Source organism: Takifugu rubripes, chromosome 8 (assembly GCF_901000725.2).
Source record: "Takifugu rubripes chromosome 8, fTakRub1.2, whole genome shotgun sequence".
In the NCBI taxonomy this organism is placed as follows: Eukaryota; Metazoa; Chordata; class Actinopteri; order Tetraodontiformes; family Tetraodontidae; genus Takifugu; species Takifugu rubripes.
Window position 1 is genome coordinate 14,928,967 of NC_042292.1, and position 20,180 is coordinate 14,949,146.

The window sequence follows — 20,180 nt, forward strand, 5'->3', positions numbered from 1 at the left end:
ACCCCAAAAATCACAGCACTGCTCCCTCTGGTCAGAGGACCAATGTACTTCAGCTCTGCCTCTGCCAGCTCGTCCGGTTTCCCAATTTGCACCCATAGTGGGGAATCGAGAGGCAAATTAGCCAGCTGCAGCAGCTTTGCAGGATTGTCTGGAAAGATTTCAAGAGAGCTGTGAAAGTGCTCCCAAACATTGCAGTCGGTGCAACTGGAAAGGGTTTTAATGTGACGTTTCATCTGATTTTTAAACATAGATGTGCCGAATGCTGATTGAGTACAACGACCAAAACCCAGCAACAATTATTACTTGGATGTATGATTACTTAGAAGCTTTAGGCGAGCCTCTGGATCAGACACTGGCTCCAACAATCCACTGAGTTCAGCTGGGATTTCATGTAGAATCTTCCTCTCTATTTTTAACACAATGTCATTATCCAACACCTGCAAAAGCACAAACGGTGGGGATGACAAATGAGCGGAACAAACTCAGAGGCTGCGACATTAGTTATGTTTAACCAATATATTCTACGCTTGTATTTAAGAGAATGGATGGTTCGAGTCCTCCATCAAATCTTCTCACCTAACCTTGTCTTAATTAACAACATTTACTGGTAGTCATGATTAAGCACGCAGATGTCTAATTTGTAAACAAAAATATTTGTATATAGTGTATGTATGCACAGGATGTTTTTGAATGCTTTGACTACAAGTGGAAAATACCTTAACCCAAAGGAATTCGTTGCTGCTCTTGTCCTGTTCCTGGCACATGAACCCCCGCTGCAGACGAATGGTACCGTCCAGGTGGTCCTGGACCTTCAGATCGGTCGAGATCAAGTACATTTTGGGGGGGCGCCGCTTCCTGTTTACCTCGGGGGCGCTTGACATCTTTTTGGTCGTCTTGACAAGCGACGGGGGTCACTCTTAACTCAAGCAATTTACTTTGCTGCGAAAACAAGTTGGGGGGGAGGGATATCATTTTAAAAAGGACTTAAAGACATCCGAGGGGTCGCTTTAGCTCATATGTGAACAGGTGAAAGCAGTTTAAATTTAAACTCATTCGCGCTCACAAAGTTGTTTAAACGACGCAAACTCTATTTTCGCCACATCTTCATTAAGTTAACGACCACACGAACCGTCTATCACAACATACTCACCGACTTGCCAAAGTCCGACCGACATTTGACTTCCCATTTAAAACTGCGCTTTAATAACAAACTGCGCCGTGAAGCAGGAAGCAAAGTGATTGACAGCCGCCGCAGCCAATAGGAAACAAGAAAAGTTCAGCAGCTACAGTGTCCAATCACAGAGCATGTGGGCGTTGCTTGCAGGCCACACGCGCTGTGACACAACAGCAGTTATATTCTTTATTAGCTTATAAATAGAATAGAAAAATATTTCCGTAGGTTGAACAGGTTATAGTCTTGGCATTCGCATCACCGTTCACATAAATATGCTCAAAAACGACACAGCTTGTGCAATACCAACAATGGATTGTGACACAAAAACTTACTTCGAGACTAAAAAGTGCAATGTTGTCTGTGCATCGAGTGATGCTTTCACAGTCTGTGTTACAGCCTTAAATGTCAGTTCTAAATCTTTTTGATGTCGTCTCATTTATATTTAGGCTTCAGATGTGACAGATAAAACCCATGAACTAAAAGCCCAAGTGCTTGCAACTGAAAATTATTTTGTGAGAACACAATACAGGAAACGGACACTTAAAGTGTAAACAGGACTTGACGCTGATGTAGTTTCACGCAGTAATGCAGACACAGTGCAGATAAAGACAATAAGCAACATTTTGCCATTAAATGGTCCATTCTTTGAATGCTCTCAGCTTGTTTAAATCTTCATTTAAGACGATGCAGATCGCAATTAGCGTCTCATCTGAACAGACGGTGGCAGATATCCTTCACATGTCACCGGTTGGTACACGATCCTCTGGTTTATAAGTCTGATGTGATGGGATAGGTCAGAATGGAGGAGACGAGTGCTCTGTGTTGACAAAGTAAGTGGTGAGGTCCCCTTTGCCTTTCACGTTGACTACCCCTCGCAGAGTCACGCTGTAACCCACGCTCTCGACCATCTGGGAAGTCTCCTCCGTCACCTGGAAGATGCACAAGATGAGAAAGTTGTTGTATGTTGAGAAATGTGACAGTAACAAAATTGCTGTTGTGGAAAGTGACAATGACAGATCCGAGCATTTGAGCTAATCTTGTAGGTGACCAACAGTCAAAGGTGCAAATACTATATAAATGTGCCCTTGACTATGTTTTCTATATATTTAATTAAAGTTTAAATGAAAGGTTCCACAGAGGTCCTCTCACCTGTATCTTGTCCAACACTCCTGTGCTCTCCATCCTGCTGGCCACATTAACAGAGTTCCCCCAGATATCATACTGAGGTTTATGAGCTCCAATCACTCCTGCAATCACTGGGCCATGGTTGATTCCTTTAAGCAAAACAGCAATGTATTGGCTTATTTAATAATATTAGAGGGGAATCATCCTGAAACTCACCGATCCTGAGCTTGAAGATGTTAAAGGAGTGTTTGTTGATGGATTCCAGTTTGTTCATGAGAGCGATGGCAAATTCCACCATGGCTCGCACATGAGTGTAAGACATCTCAACTTTCTATAGGGGGCAGCAGAGAGGCTTTGAAAACGTCCTCTTTTGATTGATACATGCATGTGCGTGTGTCGATCAGACTGTAAATACCTTGTTTTCATCTCCAACTGGTGTGTGCGTCAGCCCTGAAGCAGCCATGTAGGTGCTGCCGATTGTTTTAATCTTCTCCACTGAGGAGAATTTTGGCTTGGACAGAAGCTGCGATGACAGACAGGAGACGATGAGAGCGAGAAAGCTCTCAAGGCCATGCTAGTAGGTTCTTCCTCATACCTCATCAAAGTCAGATATGATCTCGTTGAGGAAGCGCAAACACTCCAGGCCGTCGTTGTTGGCGCTGCTCTCACTGTAGAATTCCTTGAATTGCGGGACGGAGGCAAACATCACACACACGCAGTCATATGACTGACTGTACAGGTCCTGAAACACACAGCAGGAATGTGATGAAGCATGCATGGCATCCTGGCCCCGCTGCCTGGGACAGAAAGTCCCAAACTGAAAATGTATTTTGTTTGGTGTCTGTTTTTTTTTTTTTTTTTTACCTGGTTTCGAATGGCTTTGCCCATGAAGAAGGAGGCAACATGAAATGGCAGCACATTCTGAAGCAGGAGCTTGTTGATATTCTCCATGGTCTCCATCTCCTCTCGCTCCATTTGAAAACAACGATCCAACAAGAAGTCCACGCGACACCCTAGCTCGTCCTGGAAAGAACCAATTTAAATAGAGTACCTCTGTTCTATGATTTGCATGTGTAAATAGTTTAAATCTGTATCTTAGTGTCGAAATATTTCCAAGGATCTTAATTCTTATTTCAATTCAACATTTGTGTGGTTTTTTTTCATAAAGTTAAAATGTTCAAGCGTTCATTTGCACTTTGTATTGAGTGTAGACTAATGAGGTGACACGATTTTTTTTTTTTTTTTTTTTTTTTTTTTTTTTTATTGTGAAAGAGGCTGAAAACTGTCCGATTGAACCGCAGGTAGGTCGTGACCCACATACCTGTCTGGCAAGAATGAGACACACGATGTAAAAGATGACCAGCCAAACCCCTGACATGATCCGTGGGTCCTTCAGCACACCAGGTCTGTCAATTCACACATGCAGAGTCACACACGAGGCCAGTGCCCCTCCTCTCCCTTTCCATTATATATTTCTCATCGGCCAGAAGTGTCATGCATCTCACAGTGAGCCTAGAATCACTTGCTTTTCACTCCAAAAACTTGACAGAGTGAGCGCTCTTGCTTTTGTGGATCTTTGTGCCGCCACTCACTTGGTGTCGTTGTAGAGCAGATCGATCAGGCAGTAGGATTTGGGAGCGTAAACGTGGATGAAGAGGGCCAGGTACACCACCACGGCCAGGGTGAGCAGCAGCACCTTCAGGTTCACGCTCGTCCTGACGAACACGATCACCCCCAGCATGGCCAGCAGGCAGCAGTACAGGTAGTACTGGGAACAGACGGGAGAGTGTAGGCGTGAGGAGAAAGTCAAGCCAAAATGTTTATGAAGGCTACAGGGAGGAAATAGAGCGATGAACAAAGTGTCTGTTTGAATACATATGTGGAAGTGGAGCAAAGTTCCTGTTTCGTTGCAAATGACACCAGCACGTGATTTGAGCTTTTCAAGAACCTTACAGGCACGGTGTAGAGTTTCAGGCCCGCCAACTCTGTCCCGTTCGTTATCGCTGTGCAGTTGTTCCCCGGGAGGAGGACCTGAATGGGAACAGATGGAAACAGTCGACCATAAATGACTGTGAATTAGGGGGGAACTGCAGAAAAAGGCACACAAACCAAATCTGAGGAGGAACTCACAAAGTTGAGAATGGCCATGAGTAGCGTGATGAGCACGCACAGCAAGACCACGAAGAGTCGCAGGGCGACCCGGGTGGCGACGCCCCGTGACAGCCCTGATATCCACTGAATACCAGAGGGCATCTTAGTGCGCCACTTCTGAAACCAGAGGAGAAGCGCGATGAGAACCAGGACCAGGCATCACTGGAATGCAGCTGGGGTTTATTTACCTCCAAGTATCCAGTGAAACCAATGGAGAGAAGCAGCACCAGCACGGGGAAGGTGGCGCCGTAGGACACGGCCATTTCAAAATTACTGAGAGAACAGTGGAGGAAAAAAAAACAATCCTTCATTTCCACTCATCTCCGCCTGTGCACATTTAGTGTGACCTTGACTCACTTCTTTGAGACCAACATCTGGACGGCGAAGAGGGAAACGAAGATAAAGGCCACGCAGCTCAGCGAGTGGTGCAGCCCCTTCACCTCCGAGACCAGGAACTGGGGCGCAGACAAGGGACAGGAGATGAGAACAACGGAAGAGTCATCTCGCCAGTTTCACAAAGGGAAGGTTTTACCTGTCTCTCCAGGCTCATGTCGTTGAACATTAGAGTGAAGCAGTTGAGCTTCTTTAATCTCCTCCTTCACCGAAAACAAAGGAACAAACAGGGACATGAGCACTGAATGCGAGGGAAGGGATGCGCGATCGGTTTGGGAGCTCACCCTGCTATGTCTATCGTGTCCAGCGACCCTCGGACACCATTATCTACAAACAAACTGGACCAAAACAGTCACATATGAAATAGAAAGAAAGCCTTTAGTCTCAGTATTTTTTAAATGAACCGTATCCCACCTGGAGGCGCTGTCCTGTAGGAGACAAACAGACACCAGCGTTACAACCAGCCTGGGACAGAGGTGTTTAGCTCCGTAGCACAGGTACATACCACTGACACCTGCGACAGCTGGGACTGGTACATGGCAGCGCCGCCAGGCGTTGTCTTCATGGAGGATGTGGCGTCGGGGTTTCCGAGGTCCGCGAATGGGCGGATGGTCCGCCAGGACTGCAGGTACTGAGACATCCTGACGGACGCCCGCTGCCTGTTCTCTCCCACCGCCAGAGTGTTCGCCTGCCAAACATAGTTTGGTTAGAATTCATTTTCAGATGCACCGACGAGTCTCCCTCTGATACGTAACAAAGACGTACAACTTTAGGTCTCCTTGAAATGTCTGGTTTGTGGGGGTCGATGACCAAATAGGTTTTTCTTCCGTTAAGAAGAGAATCCCGGCTCCCACCATCGCTCTCCTCCACCTGATACGCTCCATTCAAGTGCTGCAGCGTCTCTTCTGTGATGTGGACCCGTCTAGTTATGGTACAGATAAATAACAAATGGTTGCACGTGAATAATTTTGGAGTCATCTTTATCTTTTCCATAACTGGGGGTGACAAAAAGTTTCTGACCCAGGAAGGCCTCCAGACTCCATGTGATTGGCTAACGTGACGTCGTGCGACCACACGTCGTACTGCCACTTCTGCAGACCGATCACCCCACAGAGGACATTTCCGGTGTGGACGCCGACGCGCATGCTGATCTCGACACCTGTGGCCTCACGTAGTTTACTACAAGGACACAGACAAAATAAATAAATACACAGCGTCGTCTAAGACAGGATAGGCCAGGGTCGGGTCAGGGGGGAGACCTGATTGCGGTGCACATGTCCAGCCCCATCTTAACACAGTTCCTGGCATGGTTGGGGATGGGGTCAGGCAGTCCAGACACACAGTAGTAACAGTCCCCCAGGATCTTAATGCGAAGACACCCGTTCTTCTGCAAACACAAGAGACAAGACACAGTCAGACTTGGCAGAAACAGGCGGCGTCTTTCGGTCGGGCTTGTGCAGGGAGTTTCACCTTGGCGATGTCGTCGAACCTGCCGAAGAGCTTGTTCAGCACAGCGACCAGCTCTTCTGGCGAGCACGAGCTCGCCAGTTTGGTGAAGCCCACGATGTCCGCGTACAAGATGCTGCGCACATCCCCAACAACTGTTATTCACACTCGCGTGGCACAGAAACACACTGTTGCTGCATCGAGTTGTACATTTGACCTGAACGCGAAAAGTTTAGAAACAGGGCTGTGACTAGCTCAGGGTCGCCATGGTGACACGCTGACCCCCTCACCTGACGTCTTTGTGCTGCCGTATGTAGAGGCTGTGGAAGTTGTGGCCGTTGGATTCGTTCTTCTCTTTGCTCTCAGACTTGGACAGCCGCTTTATCACCTCCGATTTCAGCTCCATGGCGATGTAACGTGGCAACACCGACAAGAGGAGCTGCTCCTGTCGCCATGGAGACACACAGGTGTGAGGAGTCGTGAAAAAGCCCTGGCGCACCAGGTCACCGTATTCCTGACTTGCAGACACGAGAGCCTGCTGCTGCAGAAACGGGCGGCCGCAGAGCCGGCCGGCGCTGTGTTTACTCAGTGGATGGCTTTTCATCTATTTGTTTACTCGCTGTGAACACGGCCCATCTGAGGTTGCCTATTCTATTACTGCTGGGCTTCAGACAAGTGAATGATTAATCTATTGACCCAATAGCCAGAAAAGCATACAGTAACAAAGCCAGGCCGTCCAGGTAAAGAGCCTTTTAATGAGAGCGATTACACGTAACGATTTTATTTGGCCCGCAACTGAAAGACGCCGCCGGGGAACGATGGCGCTTCGAAAAACTAAATAAGAGGCGTTTGAGCACCCCTGTTTCACCTGCTGGTATTTCTTTATTTCCTTCTGAGAGCGGATGGCGCTGTACTCCTCCCTCTTCTGATTGGAGGTCCTGAGATCGTGCTCGGTCATCCAGCGATGGAAAATCCCGACGCAGTTCACACACACGAAGAGCACGGCGTTCGCCACCAGCTGAGGGGAAGACACACACGAAAGCATTTAGACTTCCTTGTGCTTAAGAAGCACTCTTGTTATGAGAGCAACAGGACTGATACTGTAGCAAACACTTTTAGAAGCTAATCCATATGAGCTAGAGATTTTTTTTCCTTTGAATAAAATATTTATTTTTATGTAGAAGACCTCAACACCGATGAGGACGCAGGTAACGTGGAAACTGATTGTGGGTCATTTGCATCTTTCGCTGTTCATATAAAACAGTGTTGTGTGCTCTGACATCACATGTCATTTGAATTTGGGAGATAAAATGCAAACCGGCTGCAGTCATTTGCCTCCGCCTACACCCGCGGCTTCACTCAATGAATCTTTGTTTTTCGTCTGCGAGCGCCGACGGTCTTAGCTGTGATTAGGACCTGCGTGAAGGTTACACGTGGATGTATTTGTTACCTGCACCACCATGTCTGGTGTCTCCGGGCTGGTGACGGGCACGTAGACGCTGATGATGACGATGTGTGAAATACTGGTCCATATTCCCACCATGAGGGCCCAGGCCATCGAGAGGGGCAGCACCGTGTACACGCTCAGGGAGAGGAAGAGGAAAAATGCTACCTGTGCAGAAGAACCCGAGATTAAAAGCTAGCGGTCGAAGAAGCGGACTTGATGTTTAAAACTTCTCCTGACCTGTTCCCATGTCGTCACAGGTCCTCCAGTGAAGATGAAGACTATGGCGACAATATAGAGGGTTCCCCACACAAAGAGGGCCAGCACCCCCCTACAGCGCCTCACGGCGGCGAGCCAGGGAAGGCAGACCAGCAGGATGGCGCTCAGAGAAAGAACCACGCACACCACAGACAAAGCACCTACGTGGACGTCAATGTTCTATGCAGAGATGCAAACGTGTAATATGTCACTCGTTATTCTAGAACAGAGGTCATAAAGGGTGTGTTTCATCAAAGGAGCAGACCTGCTGATGTCTCATGTCTTACCCTTCCTGTGGTGGGAATGAGGACAATGATGGTCACACAGAAGGCCAGAGACAGCACCAGTCCAGGCAGCATGGCCGGAGTCTCCTCCACGCACTGTAGACAGCCTCTGTGGACCGTCTGGTAGCAGCAGCACATGCCCTCTTTCACAGTCCTCCTGGAGTGGTTGCTCCGCCTGTCCAGCTCCTCCTTGTCCGACCTCACGTCGACGCTCTCCCGGGTCCGGAGGATTCCTCTGCCCCGCGCGGACGTCACATCCCGGGCCGAGTTGTCGTTTTTTGGCTTGGCTTTATCGAGGTCTGTTTCGGAAACGCCCGAGTCTTTTTTGGGGTTATTTTTTTGGCTCGTCTTTGAGTAAGAAGCAGAGAAATTAACAGGAGACACGGTCGTGGTCTTTTCTAGGGAGCTTCTGTCGAGCTCGGACAACCTCTCCTCGCAGAAGTCGGGGCTGAAGCTGGTACAAGCGTAACCGGGGCTGGACTTCATGCTGCTGTAGTCTGAGTCACACTGCAAAGTGCCGCTGTCCGTTTGTGAGCTGTCAGAAGATCCCTGGATGAGGTCTCCGGCTGGCGTGGCAACACCTGCCGCTCTCTCGCACCTGAGAGGTTCGGGAACCTGTGGCGCCTGCACCACATGGACTTCGATGGAAACCGGTGATCTACAGAGTCCTGATTGTAAATCCTTAGTGTCGCCACTCTGCGTGGATTCATTTTGGCTGAAATCATCGAGCTCCAGCAGGCTGCCGTCAGAGGAGACCACCCCAGGATCCTTTATAGACCCCTGCAATGCTTCTTTCCCTGGCTTCTTCTTTTCCCCTGCATCCCGTGGCTCATCCGACATCGTGACCCCTGTGAACGCGCGGCTGTCTCAGCTCGTCGCTCTGCTCGCCCGTCCGCTCCCTGATAGGTTTGGTCAGGTGCTGTTTACGCCTGTGTGGCAGGAGCAGTTATGAAACGCTGAGGTTTAAGCCAGTTTCCTGCTCTCTCCCCTTCAGCTTAACCATCCACACGAATCCTTCAAGGCGCCGGTGACCGCTGAGGAGGAATACCGAGCCACAGCATGATTTTCGTTGATTGCTGATGAGGCGGGCCGATGGGCGACCTCACCGTCTGAAATGAAAAACAGTTTGGCAAAAATTAGCGTATAAGGGGGGGAATCAGCAATGCTTCAACAGCAAAGTGAGGAGAACCTCTCAGGACAAAGCTCTGCTTGGTTTTAACTCTCAGTTAGTGCCTGTCTTCTCTAAGTCATTTTCCCATGATTGGAAAACTTGTTTGTCGAGCTGTGAGCTCTCCTGCTCACGTTAAATACCTCTACCAAGTATTCAGGTGTGTACAGGTATGACATGTCAGCGACGCACCCAGTGTTCACTTAAACACGATTTACTTCTTCTGCTTCTCGCTCGTTATCAGTGGTGTAACCCCCCCCCCCCCCATCTTTAGCTAACATCAGTTACCTGTAATAAGAGCTTTGAAATCTCTCTTCTGTCATAGGTCATTTTGGCTGAAAAGGGATGAATGGGGAATTGGCACGACACATCTATTTACATCCATTTACCTCACACCACACCCTTTTTCCTTTCCCTTTTGCTTTTCCGTTTCAGAACACATTTGCAGGAACCATGACATTTATAGCAGCACTGAAACAACTTGTGTTGCTTTTTTCTCTCCGGCCGACTAGTTTCACTACTGCATCTCTCTCAGGGAACGCTCCAAAACCAAAGGGGGATTTCCAACAAGACCTTTGCGTCCAAATCTAGCCTGTTTGTTTGCAATATTGCAGCCCAGACTCTTGGCTGCAATGCTTCTGTGGACAGTCACTGAAAACCCTGAAAGAGTTTGAAAACGTGTCCTCATTTGTCTGACATCTATTATTGACTAATCCTAGTTATAACAAGAGACAAAACCACCCCCGTTGCTCCTCTCCCTATGTTAAATCTCAGGTGGCTCCTTTAAAAAACAATTATGAATGTATGAGTCACTTTTTATTGATGCCAAATGTTAATTACTTGACAAAGGAATATACACTATGCATATATATGTACAAGTCTATAAGTAAATATACCTTTAGAGCATACACACAACTGTGTGTTTTAATAATGTAAAAATATATGAATATCTTAACAGAATAAGCTGGTGTAGAACAGCTCGGCTTGCCTAGTGGGTGGCAGCAGGTGTAAACTCCCATAAAAGCCAGTTTAATAATCTGCTCACCTAATTAAAATATCATCTTTTGTCATGAAAACCATATTCAAAGAGTATCTTTTATTTCTTTTGCTGAAATATAAATCACCCTAACCAGCCATTAAAGCTAAATTAAGCGGCTTGTTTATTGAGTATATATGAGTTCTATCTGTGAGAGAAGCACCCCCCCCCCCCCCTCAAAAAAATATAAATATATATTTTAACCCTTAAATAGAAGCACAATGAGAAATTCAAATGAGATATTCATTGTTTAGATATATTTTAAAAACAGAAAACTTACCTCATCGTTCACGTCTCCGGCATCAGTCGGCTTAAAGGTAAATTTTCGCGTTTTGTTGAACAACTTCTTCCGTAACTGTCGTCACGAACACGTTAAAGCTGCGAAAAACCACCGAGACGAACGAAAACAAACCAAATAAACACCCGCAAACAGTCGTTCGATTTATTCAAAGTCGGACGCAAAGAAAAGTCCAGACTCCGTCTGACGACGCGACGCACGCAACAGGTGCGTGCGGGGGCGTGCGCGCCCGGGCGCGAGCGCCGTCGACGAAGGAAAGGATATATTAACACATTGGCTGTCATTAATGCGCCCGCGTTATTACGACGCAAAGGTGCTTATTTGTTTCCATGGAAACGTGGCTGAACAGAAACCAAAATTCAAGCCATCAATTGAAAAACCACCTTGATATATGGGCGGACCAATTTGATTTAATGACCAGCTGTGATTGACCATCCCGGCCAGGCGTCACGTCTGCCCTCGGCCTCGTCAGAAGCCTCCCTCCCTTCCTCGTGGTCAAGCGTTACACCAGGACGCACAAACTCACTTAATTCAAGCTTCGGTGTCAGTGCGTGAGTCTAATCCAACCAGCAGGACGAACCACACACCGGTGCCTTGGACTATATCTTTCTGTTTAATTGGCGGAGCAATATTCCTCTCTATTGCCAGACAACCGTATTTTACAACCTCAGCAAACACACGCACGCGTTCACTCTGCGAAGACGGTGCCGATGACGTGCGTGGTTTCCGCGGTCATGTCGAGGTTGATTCTCTTGTCCCTTTAACCCGGGTTCAGGGCGACATTTGTCCAAATAAAGAGGTGAATCGACTCGACGCGCAGGGTTTGGTGATGGTGATTGTTATATGAACGTCCTGTGTCTGTCTGTGTTCCCAGTGACGCTCCTAAAATAGCTTTATTATATTCACCATATTGTCTGCATCTCACCAGACAGGTTTGTCGTCTATTCCAGGCAGTTTGTTCCTCTGTAACAGCACAAACCAATGAGAAATCTTACATGAAGCTTCTGCTCGCTGTGTGTCAGCAAATATGTCGTGATTTCTAATTAAAAAAGATCTCCATTTAAAATGAAAAGTCCCCGGAACGGCTGTTGTTTGATGTGTCAAATACTGTTTAATGTTACATTTCTGCATTGGTGAACATTTTCTTACAGGGCTGAAAGATTTGATCTTGATATTAATGACATGCAAAATGTAAAATAAGGACCACATTTCTTTTTTTAGTATTAATCCATGACGAAACATTCGTCACATAGATGAGGATCAGGAATCCAAATGCAAGAGTAGCAAGATAGATAACCGATTTTAAAATATCAATTTAAAAATATGAAAGTAAATTTATGATTCATTATATGGCAATTTTCAACGTCCCTGCTGTTATTTTTTTCTGCAGCCACTTGCGGACAGTGGTCTGCAGCGGCCTCTAGTGGAAAGTATCCAGAACAGCAGCTTTAACGTTTAAGCTTGAGGGTGTAACAATAATTCTTACTTTTGCTACTTAACAGGCTGATTTACAACATTTAATAATGGCTCTATATTGTTGTCAACTTGTTGACTGGGGGTTGAAGGTTTTTATTTTATTTTAGAGGTGAGTTCAGCAATTAAAATGTGTTCAATTCTCCAGCAGCTGGGAAACTGTGCTGACGACAACATTTAGTGAACACAAAGCGATAAGCATCGCAACATGAGAAAAGTAGAAAAATAAAATACAAAAATGTAAGGTTTCTTTTTAGGTTGATTCCCACACGAGTTCAGCAGGATGCAATAAATTATTAAAAGAGAAAGAGAATAACAAGAGCACAAACAGAAAAACAAAACAAAACAAAAACAAAAAACACCAACAAAACTACATACGGTGGCCTGGAAAGGACAAGTATATCAAATTGCTAAATTAACCTTGAGGGTGGTGTCGATTTTTTTAACCTGAGGTAATTGTGGTCCCTCGTTTCTGGGGAATGCTGGGACAATTCCATTTGATTAACTAAAAGTTTGTCTTCCTTTAAAATGACACTAACTAAAATTAACTCCTCACCACCCACCCTGAATCCTCATCCTTATTTGCGAAGTGATTTTGGTTTTTTTTAAATTACGGTAATAGCAAAGGCTAAATAATGGAATGTTGAAATGAGTTCACACGTCACGTTCCAGGTTTCTCTTGATGACTCTGTCTAAACTGCAAACGCACCACCGAAACCCTTACAATTACCGATAAAATGCTAATTTAATTTATTCATCAACTCCTAGAGATCAACTGGTCTCGTTATTACAGGGATGGCTGACTCTAGTCCTCGAGGGCTGGATTCACCACTTTCACCGAGGGAAGAAGAACCCCAGATGCGAAAGTGTTGTCTACCTGTAGGAGAGACAGCTCGGCTTGGACCTGACCCCCGATGACCAGAGTCACCCATCCCTTTGTTAATGCAAACTGGCACTGCGCTGTGCCGGGATCAAGCCATGAAACATCTCAAAACTCCGGGATTTCACTCTGGAAGTACGACTAATCTTTCTGCTGCTCCAGAATCAAGCCTGACAGCACGTTGACGTCCCTCTCGGCCGGATGACACTGCAGCACCAACGCCACCATATTGTCCTGTCCAGAGAAGACCTGACAGAGCTGCTCTCTCAGGCCAGCTGTTTCCTCCAGGCTCCTGTCGCCAGCCGGCGCACCGAACTGTCTGGGCCGGTTCCAAGTATTACCACTTCCCATTTCAGCATTACCATTTCTTCGGTCTCGGAAGTTCAGGACCTCGGTTTGGGAGCGAGGAGGTCTGGGGCTCCGGAAAGCCGTGGCCATGCCAGCAAAAGAGTGGCTTCCTGGGTTGGGATTACTGAATAAAAAAGACAAGATTTCTGCACATTCCGATGACGTCCATCTGACTCTACGCATTACGTGTTTAATACCTGTGATTTAAGCGCAAGAAATCGTCCAGGTGAGGGCCTCCTCTCCCTAGAGGGTCATCCGGCACCATGAAGTGATCCCCAACAAGTGTATACTGAAGAAGTCTGGAGGGATTAAAAGCCTGCAGTTAATTTAATGAACGGCAAAACACTTCTTCAACTTGCAGGAACAACTGGTGTTTTGACGCTGTGAAGCTGAATCAGGAAGCTACGCTGTCCTCTTGACATGACGCATAAGCTTCTGGTTCCTACTTCCCACCACAAAAGAGAAGCCGAGGTACAGAGCAAATACCTCTTTTTGATGATGTCCCTCCACACGGGCGAGTCATCCAAGAGGTCTCTCAGGTTGTCGTTAGTCACGATCACCCCGTTTGTCTTCTCCGCAAGTTGCAGCATGAATCTGAGGGGAAATGCCAAAAGCAAACTGAGTACAGAGTAAACACAAGACGTTTTGGCTTGTTTCCACAGAATTACCCAGAAAAAAATAAGGTTTTTATTGACCGAGGTTAATCAATTCCCGGCAATGACAGTTGGCTGGTAATGGGCTTTTTGGCCTTGCTGAGCTAAAATTAAAGAGATGGACCCCAGTCAGGTCTCCAGCAGATTACCTGTCATCGTAGGAGCTTATCCTCTTCCCCTGGACCTCCCTGGAGGGGGTGTAGGCAAGAAGCCCGAGTCTCTGTAGCTCGATGAGATAGTGCTGCTCTGAGGCGTGACAACAAAAAAATCGGTTTGGAAGCGACTTAAAGAACATGACCAAAGTAACAAGAAAACAACGAATCCGTCTTCTATTATTTAAAACAGGTGTGTCAAACTCAAAGCACACCTTAGGTCAGGGGCTTAACTGGATAAACATTTATTGAACACACTAAAAGTAAAGGTTTTTTGGACATGAATAGGAATAAAAACAAAAAAAATGTAAAAAATTAAATAAAAATGATGCTTCTCTATAAAAGTAAAAAATAACATAAAAATGTTCTGTTTTCTTTGCTCATGGGCCATTTTATAAAAATAATGAATTTAAACTTTAAATATCTTTAAATATTTCTGCTCTCCACAAAAATGTTCCTGTCTAAATCATAAAAATTCAAACTATGAGCACGGTCCAAAAAACCCAGGAAATATAAACAAAATTTTGCCTTCTGGCAAAATCCCAGCAACCGTATTTCTACTCCAGCTTACATTTGCAAACATCTGCTTTTTGTCTGAACACAAGACGTCGCACAGCTTCAGCATAGTCCCTCAGAAACTCTCCCTCAGAAACTCTCCCTCGGGAAACGGCCGGCCTGATCTGGTGAACTCTTCTACCACTTCTCTTCACTTTTGTTTTCGCACTGGTGAAAAACATCTGCTGGGATGTCAGATTCTTCTTTAACTCTTCTACTTTCTGTATCTCCTGGTCCACGTTGAAGGTTTTCAGCTTGTCTTGATGTTTTGTCTCGGAGTGCCTTGTTATATTAAATTCCTCAATTGCAGCCACATTAGCTCCACAGATAAGACATACGGGTTTAATGTCGATAAACGTACTCAGCCTCCCATCGGTTTTGAAGGGCTCTGTTTTCAGAATCAACTTTTCCTTTTGGTTTGACGTTACAATAGGTTTACAAACATTAACACATGCTTGGCTTGAATGATGCGAGAATGTTCCCAGGTACGTAACCTATCAGGCAAGGCAGCTGTTGCACTGCATTGTGGGATCTGGAGTTTCTGTTTCAACGGGTCATTAATATCGATAATAATAAATAAATGTAAATGGGCCGGATCTGGCCCATAATAGGCCTTGAGTTTGACACATGTGATTTAAAGGGATAGCTACCTTTTGTTTTGGGGTCAACCTTCTGTCTCCACTGTGGCAGGAGGGCAGTGATGTGACGATGACCTCGGTCCCAAAAGTGCTGGACTGCCAGAGCGATTCCTCGGCAAGAGAAGAAAAGACCCAACCCGTGACTGCAGAAAAGAAATACGGCAAATACAATCAACTTTTCGATGAACATCAGCCAGCTTCAACAATGAATCCGGCAAATAAAGACCAAGTTACATATATTTTGAAAACATGAAATTTGACGCTCTCACTGATTGGGCCTTGTCAACATCAAAACTGTGTATTATTGAGTTCAAAACACAATAAAGGTAAATACGGTGTCAAAACGTCATCTTGCTCACCTCATGGCCACGTTGCTACCGTCGATGATGATGGTCCTCAAATTTGGGTCTCCAGGGTTGTCTGTCAGCTGCAGTTCAAAGGGTGTCTGCAGGCCCTCAAGGAAACGCTGCTCCCCGGTCACAACCACCGAGGACGTGCTCGTGAAGCCTTGGCGTTCCTTTGCTCTGGGAGTAAATGAGTCTTTCCCAGGCTGAATTGAGGACTGGGGGTCTTGGAGTGCTAGTTTTAAAGCTTTGGAAGCTTGGGGTGTTTTATTCATGGTGCTGGGCTGCTTGTGCTGGTTTTGTTTGGAGGTGGCATGCGTGGGGTTTAAAGATGTGGAGTAGGTTAACATCGGTGGCCCCTTGACCTCCTGAAGGCTGTTCTGGTGTGGGATTTTTAACTTGGGAAGGTGTTGTTGCTTTTTCTTTGAGGTATACTGATTCACAGTAAACTGGTCTGGTGTGTCGTTCCAATCTAACACATCTTCCTGGCCAGTATGCTTTTTTGGCATAGCCTGCCAGGTTTGATCAACAGGTTCTCTTTCCCCTGAAGGCACTACAGTTTCAACTTCTCTGGTTCCGCCCCCTGCTGGGCTAAAATTTGGTCCCCCTTTCTCCAGCACCACGTCATCTATTTCTCTTGGTTCCTCCCAAAATGTGTCGGGCGTCTCCCTCTGAAGCTCCAGCAGCAGGTGGTGAGTAGAGCGATTGGGCAACATGTTGTAGACTTCGGCCACTTTCTGCTCCGCGTACCCACAGCTGACTGCAGCTTTCTTCAACACTCTCAAGACAAAGTCTTCCTCTTGTTCCTCCTCCTCCTGTCCCTTGGCATTAGAAGCCTCTGTTTGAGGATGTATTGTGTTTTCTTTGACTCCTTCTCCGTTTCTGGTCTCTCCATTCATTAATTTCAACCTTGCCGCTTCTGGTGGTTCACCATCATCTCTGTGCTCTGACTCACAAGGTCTGTTCTTCTCTCTTTGGAGAGTGACAACATCTGGATTTGCCTGGGCTGTCTGCCCCTGGTCGGTGCGATCCTGCTCTTGTTGAACCAAGTCCAGTATCTGTGAGGCCTCTTTGGGTCCTGTTCTTGCAAGCACTTGTTTTACAACATCCTCTGTGTAGCCCATAGCTGTGAAGAACTTTAAAAGAAGCAAAAACTGTAATTCCCGTTCATCTTCCTGCCCTGGTTCCTCTGTCACCGGGGTATTTAATGTCACCCCTTGCTCCGAGTGATCTTGATCTCCCAGTTCCTGCGGGAAAAGTCTTTTAGTGCTATCTGTCCTCCCCTGTAGCCCTGCAGGCAGGAAGTGTTGGATTGCAGGGCCTTGGCTTGAGCCTTCAGCCATTGCTTCATCCCACCGGCAAGTTGTACTGTCCCATTTACCCACGGAATACCCGTCTGCTCCTCCCCTTTCATTTCCATCTGTTAGTGCCATTCTACTGGTCGGTTCTAGTCCTGATTCTTTGACCAGATCAAGTAGAACTTCCTTCACGGACCCAGGTAAGACTAGTAGATCCAGGATGTGCCTGTCTTCCCACTTCTCAACCAGAGCTTTAAAGGCCCGGCGTGAATCCAGAGACTCGCTGGACCCTCTCTCTCCAGGATCAGTGCTTCTGGATTGTGTGCACTCGTACTTCTCCACCAGGTCGGCAATAAGGGAGCAGGCTCGCACCACTGGCTCTGCAAGACCCGAGATAAGCAGGTGCCCTCTGGAACCAAGCTGAATTGATAAAAGAACAGCAGAGTTTAGCGCTTTTGAAATTGTTACGCATTCCAAACACCGCTGCGCCTTCAGTGTCGTAGGTTTGCTGTTTACTTTTTTGTGCACTGTATTTATTAGCGTAGCAGATTTCAACCATAAAGTCATTGGTCACAAAGACTTTCAGGATTTCCATTTCTTGGAACGAGTGAAAAAATGGCAAAAGTGTTGAATAAAACCACTCTTTTTACGAGTAGTATGCTTCGACCATGAAACACCACAGAGTTACATAAAAGGGACATAACATTAAGATCTGACATATGACATTGACTCAGAAAAGAAAATTGTAACATGAGACTAATGTTATGTTCTGTATGTCATTGTTGCAACATCCAAAATATCTCTAGCTCTTCATCGCTATTAAAACAAGCACCTTAACATTGTCCCAGTTGTCCCAACAAGACACCCCAAGTTAAGAGAGGAAACTTTGGAGGGGGCCGAGCCATGGCTCCCTTCCTAAATGTGAGACTAAACTACACAGATACCAAAAACACTCACCACTATTTGTGCCGATGTGTTTCTTATCAGGGAATCTATGAACAGACCTCTGGCTCCGCAGAAGACACAGTGAAGGACACCTGGATAGGACACCTCCTGCTGCTCCTCTTGGTTTACGACTCCCTTCACAAACAACTGCAAGACAGTTGGGTTTTGCTCAGTTTTCGACCTGTCGACCGCCGACCATCTCCCAGTTTAGCATTGAACAATGAGTAACCACGAAGTGCTTGAGGCTCACTTTGGCAGCTCGCACGCCGTTTTCCTGGCCCTGCAGTTTCAGCCATATTTGTCCGTCACTGGTGTGAAAAGCTTCTTGCTCTCCGATGTCAAACTTCACCCCGAAAATCTGCTCCACGCCGTCGTGCAGCGAGGTCAGCGACCCGCTAAGCATCCCGGCACAAGCGAACTCGTCCATCACCTCCACTTCCCGTCCTCCTCCCCCTCCATCGCTTCGCCTTTCAGCCTCCATCTTTAAATGACCCTCAATAAGTTGAACATACTGCAGAGAAAAGGATCAAAATGACCAAAACCAGTAATTTCTAAGGGTTTTTTTTCACTGTTTGGGGTTGGGTTAAGGCTCTGGGTTTCTATGTGCCTATAAAGCCCATCTTAATTGTGACAGATATTATACAGATTAATTGAATGATTATTACTGTTAACAATAGTAGTCAGAATAATTACTATTGATATTTGTCTGCATATTCATACAGTAAACATGGTTGAGAGGAAGCAATATCATAAATAAAAGTAGTAGTAGACTAGATCTGGCATCAAAACTCTTTTTGATCCATCTCAATCTAAAATGTTAACAAATATCATGACCTCTCAATGTACACGATTTGGTATTATGACTATAAAGTATCAAATACAGAAAAAATAGCCACAATGTTTAATTTCAAGCACGTGAACAAATGATAATGTTAACGCGAAACTCTTTATACTTGGATTCATCTTACTATGCTGTAATATGCGTTTATTAGACTACAATAATACATCTGCGATGATTTGGCATCAGCATGACTTTTGTTAACAGTTTTAAGTTGTCGGGTGTTTAGGACGAGTCTTCCGCTCAGAAAAACAACAGTTTGAACGCGTGAAAACAACCCTGTGCCATTTCCTTACTTGAGGTCGCTCTGCGTCTTCGAAGTTTCGATTCTTTCGCAGTTGCGAAAAGACGACGACGGCATCGGGGGGGCGCAAAGTTCAACGCACGTCCACGTTCACAGCGTTCGTAAAATTGAGATTAATGTTGGCAATCTGACGCCCTTTCTGCCCACCAGGAAGTCAAACCATCGCCATTCGAGTCCGGAGAACAAACCGAAACTAAAGCGACGAACTGTTGGGCGGGCGCATTTCTGGCGGCTCTCGGAGACCCATGCGTCACTACAATGGCTTTAAATCCTGAAATCTCCTCACACTCTCGTCAAATAAGTCCCTATTTTCACGCATCATTGTAGTTTAATTTAGTTTTCACATTCGAAGCCATGCGCATTAATTTTGAGCACAACAACATTTCAGAAACGTGTATTTTTATGCGCTTTCATGATTGTTTTTATGTTCGGAAACACAACGTAGGCAAAGGGGATTTCCAGTGACGTCAGAAGCGAGGTTAAGTTAGTTTAAAGGAGCAGTCCGTCACCTAAATGAGTCACCCTGTTCTCCTTTAAAGGTGTTTTTATCTGTTCTGAAGCTTCAAATCAACAACACCAAGTTCTGCATTTTTTGTTATTAAATAACCTTTGTCATGACTTTGGAAACTACTACAATCCCAGAGCATTTCCTTAACTTCTGACAAAATAATTAAATCTGAACAAAGCATGAAATCTGAGGTTAAATCTGGGGTTTAAAAGAACAAAGCATCAATGAGTCCAGGTTCTCCTGAAGCAGAAGTAAAAGTGAGATTTCACTTCCGCCTTAACTCTTGAAACAGTTTACCATAAAGTCAGAGGGGATTTTCTACACTCATTCCTGACTGGACAATGAAGAAGGCTGAGTCGTAATTATACCTAAGCTTAAATGTTCTTAATTGTCTGTAAAATCTGATGTGAATGCAAGTGGATAAATGATCCCATTGGAGAAGGGTTTGTACGAAAAATCAGACATCA

At 45.8% G+C, this 20,180-nt stretch overlaps 2 protein-coding genes across 2 annotated transcripts; both read right to left on the minus strand.

Annotated features, from left to right (window-relative positions):
- Nucleotides 1-415: 415 nt before the first annotated feature.
- LOC101069928 (adenylate cyclase type 4-like) lies at nucleotides 416-11,139 on the minus strand. The gene is made up of 28 exons (XM_011617289.2): nucleotides 10,760-11,139; nucleotides 8,279-9,384; nucleotides 7,974-8,171; nucleotides 7,740-7,901; nucleotides 7,158-7,307; nucleotides 6,580-6,734; nucleotides 6,314-6,425; nucleotides 6,103-6,230; nucleotides 5,864-6,022; nucleotides 5,609-5,765; nucleotides 5,349-5,531; nucleotides 5,258-5,271; nucleotides 5,128-5,181; nucleotides 4,983-5,046; nucleotides 4,808-4,905; nucleotides 4,639-4,723; nucleotides 4,430-4,567; nucleotides 4,253-4,330; nucleotides 3,892-4,067; nucleotides 3,621-3,705; nucleotides 3,164-3,322; nucleotides 2,895-3,041; nucleotides 2,715-2,822; nucleotides 2,516-2,630; nucleotides 2,324-2,448; nucleotides 1,151-2,103; nucleotides 717-939; nucleotides 416-437 (listed from the first exon to the last, which is right to left on the minus strand). Exons 2-26 carry the CDS (start codon nucleotides 9,113-9,115, stop codon nucleotides 1,969-1,971), a joined length of 3,822 nt encoding a protein of 1,273 aa, XP_011615591.2. The 5' UTR covers nucleotides 9,116-9,384; nucleotides 10,760-11,139; the 3' UTR covers nucleotides 416-437; nucleotides 717-939; nucleotides 1,151-1,968.
- A 726-nt stretch (nucleotides 11,140-11,865) lies between these two features.
- Nucleotides 11,866-19,608, minus strand: khnyn (KH and NYN domain containing). Its single transcript, XM_011617291.2, has 9 exons — nucleotides 19,198-19,608; nucleotides 18,314-18,574; nucleotides 18,076-18,210; nucleotides 15,836-17,538; nucleotides 15,489-15,619; nucleotides 14,281-14,377; nucleotides 13,965-14,072; nucleotides 13,676-13,777; nucleotides 11,866-13,602 (listed from the first exon to the last, which is right to left on the minus strand). Exons 2-9 carry the CDS (start codon nucleotides 18,542-18,544, stop codon nucleotides 13,272-13,274), a joined length of 2,838 nt encoding a protein of 945 aa, XP_011615593.2. The 5' UTR covers nucleotides 18,545-18,574; nucleotides 19,198-19,608; the 3' UTR covers nucleotides 11,866-13,271.
- Nucleotides 19,609-20,180: the final 572 nt, after the last annotated feature.

Excerpts from the sequence above, each read along its gene's own strand:
- LOC101069928 (XM_011617289.2), bottom strand. The coding sequence starts at position 9,115 with ATGTCGGATGAGCCACGGGATGCAGGGGAAAAGAAGAAGCCAGGGAAA. Across the intron at positions 7,308-7,739 it reads CACCAGACATGGTGGTGCAG|CTGGTGGCGAACGCCGTGCT; the intron begins GTAACAAATACA and ends TCTTCCCCTCAG. Across the intron at positions 6,735-7,157 it reads AAATAAAGAAATACCAGCAG|GAGCAGCTCCTCTTGTCGGT; the intron begins GTGAAACAGGGG and ends CCATGGCGACAG.
- khnyn (XM_011617291.2), bottom strand. The coding sequence starts at position 18,544 with ATGGAGGCTGAAAGGCGAAGCGATGGAGGGGGAGGAGGACGGGAAGTG. Across the intron at positions 18,211-18,313 it reads ACGGCGTGCGAGCTGCCAAA|TTGTTTGTGAAGGGAGTCGT; the intron begins GTGAGCCTCAAG and ends ACTGTCTTGCAG. Across the intron at positions 13,778-13,964 it reads AGGGACATCATCAAAAAGAG|ACTTCTTCAGTATACACTTG; the intron begins GTATTTGCTCTG and ends TAATCCCTCCAG.